This window comes from Pleurodeles waltl, chromosome 9 (assembly GCF_031143425.1).
Source record: "Pleurodeles waltl isolate 20211129_DDA chromosome 9, aPleWal1.hap1.20221129, whole genome shotgun sequence".
NCBI lineage: Eukaryota > Metazoa > Chordata > Amphibia > Caudata > Salamandridae > Pleurodeles > Pleurodeles waltl.
The window spans coordinates 792,944,579-792,963,842 of NC_090448.1; the positions used below are offsets into that span (position 1 = coordinate 792,944,579).

At 44.4% G+C, this 19,264-nt stretch overlaps 1 protein-coding gene across 1 annotated transcript in view; it reads right to left on the reverse strand.

The window, feature by feature from the left end:
• The window catches only part of LOC138259985 (transmembrane emp24 domain-containing protein 10-like), a 39,465-nt gene extending 22,445 nt beyond the window's left edge, over positions 1-17,020 (reverse strand). Inside the window, exon 1 of the mRNA XM_069208019.1 lies at positions 16,727-17,020. Coding sequence (XP_069064120.1) covers positions 16,727-16,900 — 174 coding nt within the window. The 5' untranslated portion in view covers positions 16,901-17,020. The remainder of the gene's footprint in view (positions 1-16,726) is intronic.
• Positions 17,021-19,264: the final 2,244 nt, after the last annotated feature.

A 19,264-nucleotide genomic window follows, 5' to 3' on the forward strand; every position in this document is an offset into this window, starting at 1 on the left:
TGAAAAAGTCACATTGGTGACAAAACACATATCGGCTGTTGAGGATCAGTATGAAAAGTCAATAAAAGGATCTTTCTCACACACAGCTTTCTACGCATCCTCATTATAATAGGATTGTCTACTATACAACTTGCAAATTACTGACCTAATTGTGTGCAGAGGGTTTTTGTTGTCTAATCGTTCATATTAGTCTCTTGTAGATTATTAGAATTCAAGCTCTGGTAGTAGGGCTGTCATTACCTGACCGGCACCAAGAAAAGGAATTATTTTGATGACAATTTCCCACTACACTATTTGAATTTATCTTATGTGGAGGCTTAGATGTTCATTCCAGCACTACCCATTTTCGTTTCACATGAATACTTGTTGTCTGCTTCACATTCATGTGGGGGATCTATCCCACAATGTTACCCCATAGCCCCTCAGTCGCTTTTGCGTTTTCAAAAAGATCACCATAACTATAATTTCTACAACTTCTCAGTATTAAAAAAAAAATAACTCCCCCACAGTAGGCGATGGTCCACTAACTACCTGAAGTAATTTTGTAATGAGTAACGCTTTTCTCATTCCGTAAATTGAAAGGAAGCTGTAAGCTCAAAGGTGCTTACTATTTCGACATTGGTGGTTTTAAAATCTTAGCAGGATCCCTTTGGCATACTCTGTACCTCAAAAGGGAGGCATTCTGGCAAACAGCACCCTGGAATAAAGAGCCCTGAATTTGACGACCCCCTCTTCTTTGGTATTCATGAAAACTACCAAAAAGCAAAGAGTAGAAAGTGGAACGCCTCAGTGTCAAGAAGCTCCTGGAAATTCGATATTTATGACACACATACGGCTGATAATTCTCACTCAGGTATGTTTTTCACACACATAAGACATGTCTACAAATTGATATTAAGCGACCATAGGTTATTACATCAGCCTTAAAGTATTAGTTCAAACAATTGACAACTTTAACTTGTACACAATAACCTGGGTATACACTTCGGCATGGGATAAATCGGACATCACAGTCGTTAGAAGCACATGGAAGTGATAACATATCTTACAGATTTTGCCGTGGTGTAACGAAATTTGAGGGAACCCCCTGCAAAGCACATAAAGAGAGCCCTCCCCCCCCCCCCCTTCCCAGCCCACCACATACCACTTTTGCTGAGGGGGGCCCCTGTAGCTCGGCTCCCGCACAGCGGTGGCTGCGGGGGCTTATGTTACACCACTAAGATTGTGACAGCATGACAACATTACAAGTGTTAACATTTTCAGAAGCTTGACATGTCTTCCTTTTTAACATCATTGACAAAAGATTAACATCAAGCGCATTATATTACTTCTTTAAATTGTGGCAAATCAGGAACTTAAAAAAGGTGCCAAATAACCAGGATAAACCACCGGTGCTAAAGTGATGGCAGGCCTCCAAAAAACTGAATACACTATGATGTGAGCAACGCAGCTGTAGAACTAGAAAAAGGTTGCCAGCAGGCCCCCTTTATCTAACGCCAGGACAAAACCCACGTCAAAGTCATTTTACACCAATTTTAATTCAACAGCAAGGGCCATTACATAAGCTTATCTATGATCTTAGTTTTTAAACGCATTTTCGGTCAAATAAAAATAAAAAAATTCTACCGGGCCCTTCCCAAAGTCCATCCCCCTCTGTCATTTGATCTCGGAGGGTGTACATCCAGCGAGATAAGGGAGCCCCGGGAGGGAGGGGGTGGGGAAGAGTGGACACTGGGTGGGCAACCTCGCATTACCACTACGTTCCTCATCTCACTTATTAGTAAGTGAAGAAAGCCACCACTTACAGGAAAGAAATCAGGAAATGTTAACCCTAATCCCACCCACCTTCAGCTGGCTGCTATAAACAGATTAGTTTCCCATAGCACTTCCTTTTAGTTTGCTGGTAAAAGGGACAAGGGACAAGGATGTAGGGGCTTTAACCTCCATCTGCTGTGCTAATGTTGCTCTCCCTGTCGGGATCGGAGAGATTGTTAGTGCCTACGAGGCAGCAACTTGTAGAAAGGAACCCCAAGCCTCTGTCAAGTAAGGCTTTTTCAGCGTGATGGCAAGTATATTTTACCTGCGTGGAAGGGGTGGGCGGGACACATCGGGTGGATTTAATGGAGCTCAGCTATATAGTTGCAGTGCCAGTATTTCGGAGTTCTGTGAATACAGTCATGGACAGGATCAAGTGCATTTTTCATTTTGAAGCCAGATCGGGCATGGGCTTTGATTTCGCGCTAGCACAAACCAAGTTGGTTTGCACAAGTGCGTACGTTCCTATCTGGGTGTTGAAAAACAGTTTAGGAGAATTCCTTAAACATGGCGGCATGCATCGGAGTGATTGTGGTTATGCTTTGGAGCACGAGAGATTATTCTTTTCTGATGGTATGGGAGTGGGGTGACCAATTGATGATGTAGAAAATGAACACATTGCTCTACATCACTTACTTCTTTGAATGATTACTCTCACACATATCCTCCTGCCAGGGGAATGGGTGGCAACAAAGTAGAGGTGTTGATTAAGAGAATAATCCTAAACACTTTTCCTTCCTTGAAGAAGAATGTGGCCAGAGGCATTTCAGAACAAGAGTCAATGTACTCTGACCTGTCTGAGTCACAGTTATTTTAAGATGTCTTTTCTTCTCCACCTGAACAATACAGAAAATCAATTGCAAAAGAGTTAATAGCATAGTTGCTGAACCATATACAGGAGAATATGGATTACATTGTCTAAGAGTTGGCTGGTTCCTCCAGGGATACCATGTTACATCCATTTAAACACACATCCTCTTACCATCAACCCCCTACACCACCACTCCTCCACCAGAGAGTTGGTTTGCCTATTCATCAATACATGATGGATGCTGTACAGAATGACTGGAAACATCTGGACCATGATAACTTTCAAAGGTGGGCAAATCTTCAATGGTCAAAGGAAGCACCTCAAAGATCCACTGAACAAGAAGATAGATGCCTCCCTCAGGAAGTTCTATTCTGGATCACCTTTGGTTCAGCGTAGAAGGGTGTATGTAGCCTACACAACACAGTATTTGTTATAGGACTTTAAAGCACTTCTTAAAGCAGTTCCGGAAGGGCAAGAATGTACCAGCTTTTTGGAGAACATGGAAAAACAAGTTGAATTCTTACTGGATATTGCCTTTTATTCTGCAAGATTAGCAGCTCTGTCATGTGGAACATCTATAGCAATAAGACATAATGTCCATAAGAACTGGAACACAGGTGCGGCTCCAAGACCTTCAGATTTAAGAATTCCTTTTGAAGGTGCTAGACTGTTTGGAGCACAGCTAGAATAGAAGCTGCATTCTTCTTCCTTTAAGAAGCAACAAAGTCACCTTGAATTTTGAAATATAAGTTATCATCAAGGAGACAGCAGTATTACAACAATTCATTAAACTATTAATCAAGTCAAAAATAAAAAAAACAATACTCCAGACCATGCCAGATGGTAGATGGTCAGGGCTAAAGGTTGGTGGCAGAATCCACCACTTCCTGGATATCTGGTAAAAATATATTTCTGACCAATGGGTTCCAAATGTGGTCCAGCAAGGATATCAAATAGAATTATTCTCACCAACATTAGACCCATGGATCATTCCTACTCCTGTTCCAAGCTCAGCGGTGATGTGAGTTGCCAAGGTAGAAGAGATTTAAGTTTTGCAGTTGAAGAATTCTATCCCGGCAGTCCTTGAGAAGGAGATGGCTAAAGATGTATAATCCATAGTATTGCTGGTAAATGGAGGTTTTCGCATGGTGACAGACTTAAAGAAACATAACAAAATGGTGAAAACATAATAATCAATATGTAAACTGCACGTTTCCATTACTTAGGAATCATTTTCTAGCAACTCTGGACCCAATGGATGCATATCTACATGTATCAATGGAGAGATCCCTTCAGAAATATGCAAGATACGTGAAGAACCAGTATTGGCAGTTAAAAGTGTTTTCCTTTGGGTTGAGATCGTTCCTAAAGGACATCACAAACGGGGTCACCCTAGTGATTGTGTTTCTTCATCCTGATACGCGGAGCGGGGTAGGTGCGGCCTACAACCACGATTAACTACCGAATTCGCTGATGACTGTATTGGTGTGATCAATTGAGCTCTCCGCTATTTCCGTTGGTGCCAATCCTTGAATTTGAGGACGGTTCCTGTTTCACAAACTTATACTGATTACAGCTGCAAGGATTAGGTATGATTAAATTTAGGTCCTGAAGAATCGAACCTAGATCTCTTTAGACTTTTTCTAGCGAGGAACATGTTGACCTTTTTTCTATTTTAGGCAGTGTAGGGATATCCAACTCTGCCTCACACATAATTGATCCCTAGAGTTTAGGGCCTCCTAATATTTGACTCTATATTTGGATAGGATAGGACTTGCAGTATTCTCTCTTCCCATACCATTTGTGTTAAATCTTGACAGAGGGCCCGATCTCCATTAAATATTTAATTACATGGTCCTTCTAGTCAATTTTAACAGCTTGTACACACCAGTCCCACATGTCTGCATTCATTCACGACATTCCTTTATAAAAGAACTCCGACAAAGAGCCCCCATGAGGGGCCTGTCAGACAATGCAGTGCCAGTCTGACGAGGAGCAAAGCCAGATGATGAAGCATGTCACCTATTGGTGAGTGAGGGCACTTGTTCCCGATTCAGGATATTCACAGGAACTCTAGTTTGATCTCCACTGGACTAGGGTGTTAACATTATGCGTTTGGTCTTTTTGGAACTGTGCGTTCATCGTTTTTTTACGTATATGGGAGTTTGTGCACAAGACCAACTTTTTTAAATCTCCCACCATTTCGAGCCCTTCTGTTTGTTTTTTATATATATTCTCTTTATCTACAGTGAATATCGATATTCCCATATCTGGAGAAATGGTTGTTGTAGGCACCATCATATCAGTAACTATTGCTGCAATGGAAAAGACCTTAACTATTCTAGAACATGGATTTCTGTTAAACAGATCCCAGTGACATCTGCAACCATTGAGGGATCTCAATTTATATCCGACCAAGACTCAAGATTAGTTTAGGGAGAGGATCCTTTCCCCAAAGAAAAAGTAAACCAATTACAGACCCTGTTGAGGCTGCTCCTGCAGAAGGAAGAATCAACAGCCTGCAACCGTATACAAGTACAGGGCCATATGGTGCCTGTGTGTTTAGGGTTCAGTAGGCGAGATTAAATCTCAGGCCATTACAATGGCACCTTCGCGAACATCGGTCACCATCTCCATACAATCTGGAACTACTGATTCCAGCACTAAGGATAAAAGGAAAAGCTTAATTGGTGGCTAGTGTCAGACAATCTTTCCAGGGGAATTCCATTTCAGATTCCCCCACCACTGGCACCAATGACAGATGCCAGTGCCATAAGATGGGGTGCTACTCTAAGGTAGTTAACATATCAAGGGAGATGTACTTGAACACAGCCACTAAGGAAACTGAACTGGATGGAGTTAACTGCATTATTCAGAGGTCTATTTCAATCATCATCTGCTCCTTTCCAATGTGTTTGTAAGGACAGACAATTCAGTTAATGTAGCCCAAATCAATCATCAAGGCAGCACACACCCTGAATCACCGAATGAGCTTGCATTTTCCTTAGGCTGATGAGCATCTTCTCTCATTTGTGGCAATGCACATTAAGGGATCGGACAATGTGGAAGCAGACCATCTGAGCAGGGTGTTTGCCCAATCTCAGAATTTGACTTTGTCCAATTCAGTCTCCCTAAAAATATGCTTGAAATCGAGGACCCCTTTCACAGGCCTTTTTGCATCCAAGGCAAACCGTAATTTGAAGAAGAAACTTGGAAGATTCCTGGAACAGTGAGCTTGAGGTATAGATACTCTTCTTCTGAAATGCTAAAAAAAAAAAAAAAAAAAAAAAAAAAAAAACTGCTCTGATTCCGAGATTACTGCCGAAGTCAGACAAGGAGGCACAAGAGGTGATAGTGGTGACATATTGGCCCCGAAGCATATGGTTCCTTCTGCTGAAGCAGATGGCATTACTTCTTCCTTGGATCATTCCTCGCTCTCCTACTGAATTCAAAATCTGCAGCTCTCTTCTTTCTGTACAAATGAGCTTTTTTTTACTTTTAGTGTTCAATCTATCTATCCTCATAATTCTTACATTGTCTCTGCTATTTTCCAAGTCTTAGTAGATAACTTCAACAAAAATGTAGCTTTATCTACTTTAAAGCTGCAAAGGTTTGCTAATGGGGCCTTTCATGATGCATATTCTTCTTTTCTTGAACCCGAGCCATTGCAATCAAGAATGGCTACGAGTTTTGCCATTTGATGCATTGTGTGTTGTTCTTCTGTAACTCCCTTGGATCTTACACTGGAAATGTGTTCTTTACATTCTTTTTCCTTTTGAACCTTTGGAGACTGCTGATCTTAGAATTCTTTCCTACCTCGTTTCTTGTTGGCAATCACTTCAGCACAAATATTGGGTTAACTTTGTGTTCTTGGTTGGCCTACTTTTTTAAGGTTTCTCAATGATGTTGTTATCCTAAGGTATTAATTTTCTTTAATCCCAGAAGTTCTGTCTAAGTTTTATTTTTCTCAGTAAATGTAGATTACTTTCATCCTGTTTCCCCTCTCTTGAAAAAGAGAAGTTGCTTACCACCCAATAAACGCAACAATTTCTCTTCTTCAGGAGAAACTGTTGAGCTTATTGGATGTTAAGCAAGTTCTATCTTTTAACCTGCACTGATCCAGTAGCTTCAGGAAGACAGACTCTTTTTGTAATGTTTGGCCTTTCTGGATCAGGTTAAAAAAAAAAAGTATTTAAATGAGCACTTGACCGATCATTAAATGGGACAATCAGATGCGAGCTTATTCAAATCATGGAGAGACAATGTTTGGAAATGCCCAAGGCTGCTCCACTCGATCTGTGCATGCATCTTGGGCAGCGGTTCACAGAAATGTATTGGAATAAATTTGTCGACCTGGGCCTCAGACTATACATTTATTAAACATTATAAAGGTATAAGGGTACAAAATAACTTTCATGCAGGAGTCTTGCCATTAAATACACTGGGTGCTGCATAATAATAACGTTGTATATCTCAGTTTTTTGTCATAGGAGAGGTGCCACTTCTATGGTATATCTCACTTAGTAATGACTTCAACAAGGACAAGGGACATCGAGGTAATGGCCCAAATGCTTAATGGTAATCTTCATTAGAAACAACAGGGACGAGCTAGACTACGAGTAATGAAGATTACTGGTAAGTAATCAGGATATAATTTTCTCATGTATACAATGAAAAATGAGGGCTAGTGTGTTCAAAAACCTTTGGTGTGACTACGGGCCTTTACCATGCTAATCGCAGGCAGGGACTACACAAGCAGAAGAACACTTTGGATGGCTTTGAAGACACTTTAGAGTACTAGGGAAGCGAGGAATCCTGAAATACAAGTGTTTCTGGTAGGCTAAGGATGCCCGCTGCTTCCAGCAGATGAGAGGTGTTCTGTCTCAAAAGCAGAACAGAAAAGAAAATCCTAAGTGAACAATTCTTGGGCATCGGTTGGGAATGACACTTAAAAATTTGACAGTTACACAGACATCAGGGTGGCAATGTCTTATCCCCATGTCCCAGCCCCCAGAAATCGCACAGAGGCAGGTAAGAATGTGCATGCGGTTCTATATTCTTCTTCTGATACCCCCGCACAAGTACAGGCACTTTCTTCCTCCCTCATGTTCAAGTGCAAGCATCTTGCCCCTTTTCCCTGGCCGGAAGTGTTGTCTGGTCACCAGCCTTCTGCCCCCTTGTGTGTGCGTGGTCCTAATGCCCTCTAGCACACGTCGTTCTGACATCTACCCCACCCTATGTTGATAAAATATGCACATTTCCACATTTCCCTTTGTTGGTACCAATGGACATGTTCCATGCTCTCCTCAGGCTACCACTCTAGAGATGTAGAGAGAGAGAGAGCAACAGATGTAGAGAGAGAGAGCAACAGATGTAGAGAGAGAGAGCAACAAATGCAGAGAGAGATGTATAGAGAGACAGCAAGATGTAGAGCGACCTTGTAAGATGGAGACATTGCGGCTGACACTCTCAGCCGCTGTTCTTTGAGTCGGTCCTCATAGTTCTTCAATAATTCTTTGGGGCCTCCTACTTGCTCTCATTGTTCAGGAGTTCTCCTTTCCATGGCCATTTTCTTTGCTTGCGTCCTCAGCCTGAAGGGAACCGTCCCAGTTAGGCAGAGATGCTTGCGTTGGCTCTCCATTATCTTTGCTCAGAGGATGCTGTTCGGCCCTTGGCAGTGTGTCTCCTTCCTAATCGTCTGACACTCTGAACTCTCTGACCTGACAGCTGTTCCTAGCGATGGAGTAGGACCATGGAGCGATCATCAACCCTTTGATGTCGGTTATCTTCAGAGACAGGCTCGAGAAGGGACTGTCTGATTTTCTTGTTTGCCATTGATGCACAAGGACTAGAGCGCCAAACTTTAATCCGGACACTGGCCTGACGCCATGTGTCAGCCTGTTGCTTCATTTTCCTTCTGGCCTCTTGGTCACGTGCGACAATGTCACTGTGTTCTGACTGGACCTTGGCTTCCAGTTGGGGGAAACAGGTCCTACTTACTCTCCCCAATACCAGTTCTGCTGGGCACCACTCTGTGGAGCTGCTGGGGTGTCAGGTAATCCTAAAGTATATGGCACAGTGCTTGTCCCACAGAAATCTTCGCCAGTTAAGCTCGTTGGACAGCCTTCTTGATGTCACCCATGAATCTTTGCACCATGTCATTTGCTTGCGGCCACAACTCTGTTATTTTCCTATGATGCACTCCCAGATATACCATAAATTTGTAAAATTCTTCTCCTGAGAATGAGGGTCCATTGAGAGTGGCACAACAGGCTGCAAAGAGGTCATCAAGAATTGGTAGAGGTGCTGTAGTTGATGTTGAGGGCACCTGGCGAACTGTGGGGAAGCAAGAGTATTCATCGATGCTGACCAGCAAGTAGCCACCGGTGTCTAAAGGTCCATAGAAGTCTGCAGCCAGTGTTGTCCATACAGTCTCAGTGAGGTCCTACATGCGCAGTTGCTCTGTTTTAGGTGGTCTTCTTGTTATCTGACAGAGATGGCAGTTCATAATCATGTCCTCTACCAGACGGTCAAGTCCCGGGAATCATACTTTCTCTCTCAGAATTTTTTTGTCTCCACTATGCCTCTCTGAGACTCATGTGCAAGGCTGACTGTCTGTTGAAGTGTCTTCGGTATGATTATCCTGATGCTTCGGAGCAGTCTCCCTTGCTCTGTCTCCGACAGTTTCTCCTGCACTTGTTTGAACATGAGTATTTCCTCTTTCCTGACCCCTTTACATTCTGGGATACTGTTTGTCACATGTCTCCACCTCTGTGGGTGCATCAGTGCTTTGTACGCTTGTAGCATAGTATCCGTCGTCTCCAGTGCCAGTTCTTCCATCGTGAGTGTGGCAGGTGTGTTTTGTCGCAGCACAAAACTGAGATATTCCTCGGCCACAGGTGGTGTCTCGTTGCCTGGGGCAGGGGATGTTGTGACACGTAGTTGGCAGGCTTATGCTCCTTCCCATTTTTGTCCCATTTTTGTGCACTATTTTGAAGTCATAGTCCATCAGGTGTATCCCCCACCTTTCGATACGTGTGAAATGTTTACATTGGGATTGCTGTATATCATGACTAGTTCCTGGTGGTCTATCACTACAGTGAGTGACTTTCCGTAGATGAACAAGTGGTAGTGCTCACATGCCCACACTAACGGTAGGCTTTCTTTCTCTGGTTGAGAGTATACTCTTTCTATTTCCGACAAGCTCCTGTTTGCATGCACAATGATGTGCCTTGATGAGTCTCTTCCGGGCCTATGTTGTGCGAGAATGGCTTCTGACCCAACCTGGCTAGGGTCTACAGTGAGCTCTGTGCACAGGGATGCGTCAAAGTAGGCATCTACAGCTGTGACGGCGTGTCTGTTGTCTTCGATCGCCTTGTCACATTCAGAGGTCCAGAGGAGTGGTTGTTCTTGTTTAGTTAGTTCACGAAGTGGGCTTGCTCACAGTAACTTGCCAACCCCAGGAATTACTTTACTTCCGTTACATCTACTGGAGGTTATGTTTTGCAGAGTGTTTCTACCTTGTTTGGGTCTGTCTGCATCCCTTTTCGTGAAGCGATGCGCCCAAAGAAGACAAGCTCTCCTTTTCCCAGCTCGCATTTGTCCTCATTCCGTTTCTGGCCAGACGCTTCTAACTGCTTGCATACCTCCAGCAGTGTTGTGCTCCTCATTTATGCAACCAAATACAAGGATGTCATCGCCGTAGTTTAGACAGTTTTTCATGGGTCTGATCACTCATCTCACCATTTCCTGATTTATTTCAGCTGCTGATGACACCCTGAAGCTTAACCGCTTCTAGCGAAATAGCCCTAGGAGGGTGGCGAATGTGGTGATGTAACGATACTGCTGGTCAAGTTCTAGTTGGTGGTAGCCTTTGAACAGGTCCAGCTCAAGAACATACACACCCCGGTGATGCAGCTGATCATGTGAGTTAAGTGAGGGTCTGGGGGACATTCTCTTTCGATAGCTGTGTTTGGTAGATGCATGCCGACACAGATCAGTATTATTTGCATGTTTTACTTTGGCACAGCCACAATGGGGGACACCCAGGGAGATGGTACGTCCAGGGACTCTATGTCCTGCAACAGAAAACTCTTTAGTTTCTCCTCTACCTGAGGTTTGAGGTATACAGGAACTCTACAGTGATTCTGAGCACCTGGTTTGACGGATAGTTGATGTGAAGAGTGACTTGCGGGTCCTTCCACTTTCCAAGCCCTTTAAGGATCGCAGATTATTCTGACGCTCAGCTATGTGGTATGTCATGGCCAGGTGGCCCATTACCCGTGCAGTGATGTTGCTGATCAGACACAGGGCTGGAAGATCTCCCCGCAGGACATGCACCTCTGCTTGCACCGACATAGCACTGTGAGTGTCTCCATGAATTTTCCATTGTTTACTATTGGTCAATTTGCACCCCATGTAAAGACGTCAACAATGGAAGGCAACAGCGGAGTTTCATTGTTTCATATTCGAACATGCGCATGATGTTGCATGTGGCTCCGCTGTCAAGTATGAATCTAATTGTATGTTTTACAACCCCAAGCTCTACCGTCACCGTCTTCTTGATCTGTTATTTATTGACTAGCTGGACATGAGTTCTTGTGTGATGCGTCCGTCATGAGGTACAAATGTTTGTTGGCTTCCTGTGTATTAGCAGCATCCGTGTCAGTAGATGACCTACGAGTGCGTGTTTCCACATGGTTTCATGGTTGGGCAGGTCAACCTCTTGTTGCTTTAATGTGTCCACCGATGCAGATGCTTGCAAAGTGATTGTTGCTGTTGCATGTCTAAAATTTGTGTCCCGTGGGCAGGCAGGCAGGCACCGGCACTTGGGTATTACAATTCCAGGCAGCAGCAATAGCATGTCCATTTGTGTTTCTCTTTCAGTGGCAGCAATGGCTTGTCATGCGGCGAACCTGTTCAATGGTCCGCATTCTCTCATTTTCCATTTCTGTGTCATGCGATGTGGCCTTGGCCTCTGACCATGCTATGGTCAGTATTTTTTCCAGTGTGTACGTTTCCTTCAGTATTTTCATGCGGAACCCAGTTGAGTGGCATCCTTTGATGATACACAGCCTTATTGCTGCCTCACTGTCGAATCTGTCAAATTTGCAGTAGGTGAGTAGTTTGTGCACCCGGGCCGTAAAGTCATTGAGAGATTCATCCTCTCCTTGGCATGCCGTGTTGAACATGTAACATTCAAAATCAATGTTTTGCTGGGGGTCGAAGCAGTCAGTGAGGTACTTTATAAGGACTTTGTACGTAGGTATTGAGCGAAGCAGGAAAATCACAAGCAGGTCTTCAACATCATCACTGACTAGGTTTAGGAATAGGTCTCTGGCCTGTTCATCTGCGTGATTCTTGCAGGTAGCACACAAGTAGCGTTCAAAATGCCTGATCCATTTCTCCCAGCCAGCACCTTTCCTTTGAGAGTCAGAGGTCAAATGACAGTGGGCGTCTGAAAATCACGCTTGGAAATGCGCCCTCATTGCACTCTTCGGTCATGGTTGCGTCAGCTGGCCACACACGCGGCGTGTTGCTGCAGCTGTAATTGGCGTTCCGGTGATTGCAGTTAACTGCAGTTAGACTGCAAGAGTTCTTCTGAGTAGTCCTCGTGTGTTGCCACAGTTGTAATTTTGATTTTTTTATTCCAGTAATTGTAGTTTATGTGGTTATTTTGCTGGATTTCTTTTGTGCTGTATTAGGCAAGGGTCGCTCCCCTAGAGGGGCAACTTTGTTGTAGGCTGTTTCTGCCCCCCTTGGGGGCAGATCGGCCCATTGTAATTTCCAGAGATCTTTTTTTTTTTTTTTGGGAGTGACCCTTTAGGCAAGGTTCGCTCCCCTGGGGGGGCAAATTGTCTTTAGGCCATATCTGCCCCCCTTGGGGGGCAGAAACAACTAGACACCAGGGATTTTTATTTTTTTCCATCAATTTCACGCAAGGGGAGCGACCCCATAGGCATGGTCATTCCCCTGGGAGGCAAATTTATTTTAGGCCATTTCTGCCCCCCTTGGGGACAGATCGGCCTATTTCTATTAGGCCAATCTGCCCCCCGGTTGGGGGGGGGGGGGGGCAGAAACCACTTAGGCACCACAGATTGGTGTGTGTATTTTGTTTGGGGGGGTGGGTCGCCCCCCATGGGGCACATGACTGTTTGCCATATCAGATCGGCCCATTTTTCGAAGGCCCATCTTCCCCCCAAGGGGGGCAGAAAGCCCACCAGAGACGATTTTGTTTTTCAACATAGGAGGGTGAGGGTAGGGCCATAACCCCACCCCAACTAAATGTGTCCAAAGTTGTTCTGCCCACCAGTGGGCAGATGAAGCAATTACCCCCGATCCACACCCCAGGGGGGCAGAAAGTCTACTAGATGCCAGGGAATTAAAAAAAACAAATAGTGGGGTGATGGCTACCAACCAGTATGGGCCTGTTTTTGCCCCCACCCCAACTGAAGAGGGTAACAGTCTTTCAGCTCTCCCCCTGCACACTAAAACATCTTATCCCACGGCAAGCAAGAGGACATTTGATTATTTTGAGTTTTGGTTTTACATTTGGGCCATGAGAGCTTGGCTAACTCTCAAATTTGTTCCACTTGGAATGGTGAGGGGTGCACTTTTTGGACTTTGGGGCGCTGCCATGAAGAAAATTCCACAAGACCTAGACACATCTGAAAACAAAACATCTGTGTGATTCCAGGGTGGTGTCCTTCAAATGCACCCGCACCATTTTCTTACCCACAATGCCCTGCAAACCTCCAACTTTGCTGGAAATCACACATTTTTCCCATGGAACCTTCCGGTATCTGCAGGAACCCACAAAATTCCTACCACCCAGCATTGTCTCATCTATACCGATGAAAATTCTGTCCCACTTGTCTAAATTTTTTTTTCTCCCCAAACTGCCCTTTTGGACCCGCTTTGGTTCCCCCTCAATTTCGACATGTTTTTGGGTCTTCCCTTTCACAGGCACTTGGCCCACCTACACAAGTGAGGTATCATTTTTACCGGGAGACTGAGAGGAACATTGGGTGGTAAAAAATGTGTGCCGGTGCGTTGATTCCACACAGAAATGTGGTGAAAATTTGATTTTCTTAGCTAAATTTGAGGTTTGCTGAGAATTCTGGGTAAGAAAAAATTGTGGGATCCACGAAAGTCACACCTCCCTGGACTCCCTCGGGTGTCTAGTTTTCAGAAATGTTTGGGTTTGGTAGGTTTCCCTATATGGCTGCTGAGCCCAGGACCAAAAACACAGGTCCAATTTTGATGTGTCCACATAGTGTTTTGGGGCATTTCCTTTCGCGGGCACTAGGCTTACCCACACAAGTGAGGTACCATTTTTATCGGGAGACTTGGGTTCCCAGGGTGGAAGGAAATGTGTGCTCCTCTCAGATCCGAGAACTTTCTTTCACTGAAATGTGAGGAAAAAAAGTGTTTTTTTGGCCACATCTTGAGGTTTGCAAAGGATTATGGGTAACAGAACCTTGTGAGAGCCCCACAAGTCACCCCATCTTAGATTCCCCTAGGTGTCTAGTTTTCACAAATGCACAAGTTTGATAGGTTTCCCTAGGCGCCGGCTGAGCTAGAGGCCAAAATGCACAGCTGGGTACTTCCCAAAAAACACGTCAGATTTCTTTGGGAAAACGTGATGTGTCCATGTTGCGTTTCCTATCACGGACATTAGGCCTACCCACGCAAGTGAGGTACCATTTTTATCGGGAGACATGGGGAACACAGAATAGCAAAACAAGTGTTATAGCCCCTTGTGTTTCTCTACATTTGTTCCTTCCAAATGTAAGACAGTGTGTAAAAAAAAGACATCTAGTTGAGAAATGCCCTATAATTCATCTGCTTGTAGGGGGACCCCAGAATTCAGAGATGTGCAAATAACCACTGCTTCTCAACACCTTATCTTGTGCCCATTTTGGAAATACAAAGGTTTTCTTGATACCTATTTTTCACCAAATGAATTGCTGTATACCCTGTAGAGAATGAAAACCCATGGCAAGGTGCAGCTCATTTATTGGCTCTGGGTACCTAGGGTTCTTGATAAACCTTCAAGCCCTACATATCCCCACAACCAGAAGAGTGCAGCTGACATAACAGTATATTATTTTCAAAAATTGAACATCGCAGTAAAATGTTACAGAGTAAAACGTGGAGAAAAATGGCTGTTTTTTTCACCTCAATTTCAATCTTTTTTTATTTCAGCTGTTTTTTCTGTAGGAAAACCTTGTAAGATCTACACAAATGTCCCCTTGCTGAATTCAGAATGTTGTCTAAATTTCAGAAATGTTTAGCTTTCTGGTATCCAGCATTGGTTTCACACCTATTTCTGTCACTAACTGGAAGGAGGCTAAAAGCACAAAAAAATAGTAAAAATGGTGTATGTCCCAGTAAAATGCCAAAATTGTTTTGAAAAATGTGGTTTTCTGATTCAAGTCTGCCTGTTCCTGAAAGCTGGTGATTTTAACACTGCAAAATCTTTGTTGATGCCATTTTCAGGGGGGGAAAAAACACAAGCCTTCTTCTGCAGCCCTTTTTACCCGTTTTTTTTTTAGGAAAAAAAAGATTGTTTTTCTGTATTTTGGTTAATTCCTTGGACTCCTTCAGAGGAACCTACAAACTCTGGGTACCTCTAGAATCCATAGGATGTTGGGGAAAAAAGGACGCAAATTTGGCGTGGGTGGCATATGGGGCCAAAAAGTTATGAGGACCTAAGCGCGAGCTGCCCCAAATAGCCAAAAAAAAGGCCTGGCACCTGAGGGGGGAAAAGGCCTGGCAGCTAATGGGGTTAAGGTAGCCGCTGGGGCTTCCACACAGCCCATTGGTTACTCTACCTGGCTTTAAGATGGACGCGGGTAGAAATCACTCTCTCAAAAGATGTTGTCTCGGCTAGAAATCAACGCAGGAGAGCTAAGCGTCAATGCAGGGCAGGTGGTGCTTACCAATTCTTTGTGAGGCCATTGTTAGAAGTGAATGCGCAACCGGGTTGGGGGTCTCGTCGTGTAGCGGGGTGCTTCTCACGCACCGCATCTGTGCCGACTCTGATGTACCAGTACCTTGTGGTATACGGCTCCCTGCTATTGTCGCCAGATGTCGTATTCCCGTGCCCCAGCCACACAGAAATCGCACGGAGGCCGGTAAGCGTGTGCATTTGGTTCTTTATTCCGATAACCCCCATACAAATGCAAGCACGTCCTTTCTCCCTTGTGTTCCCGCGCAAGTGTGTCGCCTCTTTTTCCTGACCGAAAGTGGTGTTCGGTCACCAGCCTTCTCCTTCCCTTGTGTGTGCGTGGCAGCTTCACACCCTCATTGCACCTCTTTTAGCTTCATCATTGGGTAAATATTTGTTAACTAATGCCAATACCAAAGAGTTGAGGTGTTATGTTTGTGTAATGATTATTGTATCGAGTCAGGGTTACCTATAAATAAATGTCATGGGGGCTGGTATTTTATTGTAACTGTATATGTTTATTTTTGTATGGTTCCTTTCGTTCCTCCAGCACACTCCCTTAGAGTTCTAGATTCTTTACCTGTGAACGGTAGGCAGCTGCAGGAGTGAAAGGACCAAGATAGGACGTGAACCTGTGTGATTCTTATTGGTGTCTCAAACTATAATAAAAGTACACTTGAATTATTCTGGACTCCAGACACCGTCTTTACATGAGACCACAGACATTTTATTGTTTTCACTAAGTCTGCTAATGTAAGGTTTGGATTGCTGCTCCCACTGTGAATATAAATCTCAGCGACGGAATATCTCTCTACATCAAAAGCAATGGGTCTTAAAGTCAGCCTTCTTACTAATTTTACTAAACAGAGCTCTTACTGTTTCTGGTTTACTTCGGAACTACATGTCCCAGAATGCCAAGCAAAAACCTGGACTGCATTAGTTACTTATGTAGGAAAACCGGAGCACTCGCAGTATTGCTCCCATGAACTACTACTGATCTCCCGGACAATCCAATGACCTCACTGGCAGACTGCTGAACTAAATTCACAATCAGGGAAGTACAAGACTATGGCGGGAGGCTATTAGCGTCACTGGTAACTTAGTGGCATAAAAAAACACTATTTTTTTCCCTCTCCCGTGAGTCTCACCTTGAGGTCGGTCCGTACTCCCTCCTTCTCTTGTGCTTGGTATTGTCCGGTCACTAGCAATCCCCGGTGAATCTGATCCTTTAAGCACCGGCGGCCCTGTGGTGCCAGGTTGAAGGAAATGCCGGTGCAAAACGGAAGAAACACAGGCAACAACAAAATCGCCACTTGAGCCATGGCGGGGTGATCCCAAGCTTGCAGGGAGTAGTCTTTTACCTGGACACTCTACACCTCCACCTGCTACTCAGCCACGAACGTGGCATTGTTTCTATGGCTTCGGTAGCGTCACCGATCTTGCGTTTCAAGCCTCATTTTGCGACACATGCTCCACTCATCCCAGCGAAAGTCACAGAAAAAACCCGAGCGAGGCGTGAAACGCAACTCTCGTTTTAACATCAAGGGTACATCCACGGTATCTATGACAATTGGTTACCTTGGGAACCAAACCTACCGGGCACTACGAAGCGATTACATGGTACTGTACTCGAGCTAGTACTACAGCTCGAGTAGTAAGTCATAGTCTCTAGAAGGTGCGCAGGCTGAAACGCGTAACTAAGGAACGTCTCAGAAGCGTGACGTTTGTAGCTAAATGAATGACGTAACATGACTCACGGACCAGATAGAGTACGTGTTTACTATATTTATAAATAGAACTCTTCCTTGCAGGGATAGTAACTGAAATCTGCAAGCAACGATCTATTTATTCAATAAGTTACATAGAGGATTTAGCATGTGCTGTTAGAAATAAGAAATTTGGCACGTGTAAAATCTAAGGAGCACAATACGTTACTTATAATGTAAACCTTCGTATGTTTAAAATGTTTTGGGAGTGAGAACTAACATAACAGGAAATTATGCCACACGAATTTTGACATCAGTTCAACAAATCATATTTTATGACAAGACCGGAGGCTCTATTATGCGTTCTTTTCTTACTTTAATATCAATAGCAGCAGTCAAGAAACTACAACTCCCAAAAGGATTAGATGTAGACTAACCAATGGGAGTAAAACAGAAAGTAGTAGTGAACCAATCAGAACAGGACATGAACCATAGAGAGTACCCTTGACTGCAAGCAGTCCTCTTTTCTTGCTGCTCGCAGTCAAGATAAGTACTCTTCTTTGCCTGGCTTCGTATTTACTGTTTTTCTTCATGTTAATTACTATGTTTTGCTATGTTAACTGGTTTTCAGTGTTATTTTAATGTTCTAATGCTTTTGACTGTCGCCGCTCCGCGGTTGTGATATTTCGGGCCCCCACCCCTCTTCGCCGGTAAACGTCTTTATGCCCTCGCGCTCCTCCGAGCGTTCTATTTCGCACTCCGTCCTCCCGCCTGACAGCGCGCGCTGTTTCCGTTGCGCGCCGGTGGCAGAACGCTTACCGGTCCTTGCGGACGGCTCCCTTCTTCGGCTTACAGCTTCCATTACGCGCCGGTGGCAGAACGCTTACCGGTCCTCGCGGACGGCTCCCTTCTTCGTTTACAGCCCTTAGCCTTCCGTGTACACGGAAGACAGCGCGTGTGGTGGACTCCACCTTCGCCTCTATCGGCTTTCAGGAAACTCGAACCCCGCCTCGGGGAGGAGCCTCGACCACCAGTTTGGGAGCGTTTTGCTCCAATTTAACCCTTCATATTCCACAGTGGTTTTTGCTTAGTTTTAGTGAGTAAATTACTGACTTTCGTTTCCTTTACATATTTGTCATTATGGATATGGGAAGTTCTCCCTCAGGATCCGCCTCTGAGGAGGAGGATGTTGTTTTTCGTCAAGACTTAAATAAATTTATCCAGTCCTCAGTGAAACATGCTATGAAAGCATCAATGGACAAGATGTCAACAAATATTGAAAATTCAGTTATGTCCATGGTGTCCAAGTCTATGGCCCATTCTGCGGGGGAAGGCAGAAAACTGAAGTTATTTTCCTCTAAAACACGTCAAGGCGCACAGACAGAAGGTGAGCTTGCCTCACGCCAGACCGAGGACTTAGTTCCTCCCAGGCCTCCTTCTAAGGAGGGGAATTGCAACAAGAATACGACATCCCAGTCAAAATGCAAATCTAAATTAAAACATTTAGATGCGCCAAAAAAGATTGTACTTTCGAAAATATTGGACACAGATGAGGAGGACTTGGATGATTTATCACAATCTGACAACCCTGACAATATTTTTTCCCCTTCTTCGCCTAAACGTTGCAAAGTGGCGTCAGGCGGACCCTCTACCACTGTGGTTGACGCTGAAGGGGTTCCAATGTTCGACCCATCTTTAATCCATCACCCTAACTCCACAGAGTGGCTTCCTCTGGAGCACGTAGGTGATTATATTGCTTCCCATCTTCGGCTTCCTCTAGATAAGCAGACGAGAGCCAAATTGAAGTCTGAATGCCCCAGGCCGTCGTTGGAATCCAATATTACAGTTACTCCTACAATTGATGACTCTCTCATCACTTTCTTTACTAAATTTGGTAAGGATCCCCGTAAAGGGGTTGACAAAGCCTGGACCACGTGCCAGGACAAACTTCTGGACGTGGTGGGTCCCCTGGCTAGAATT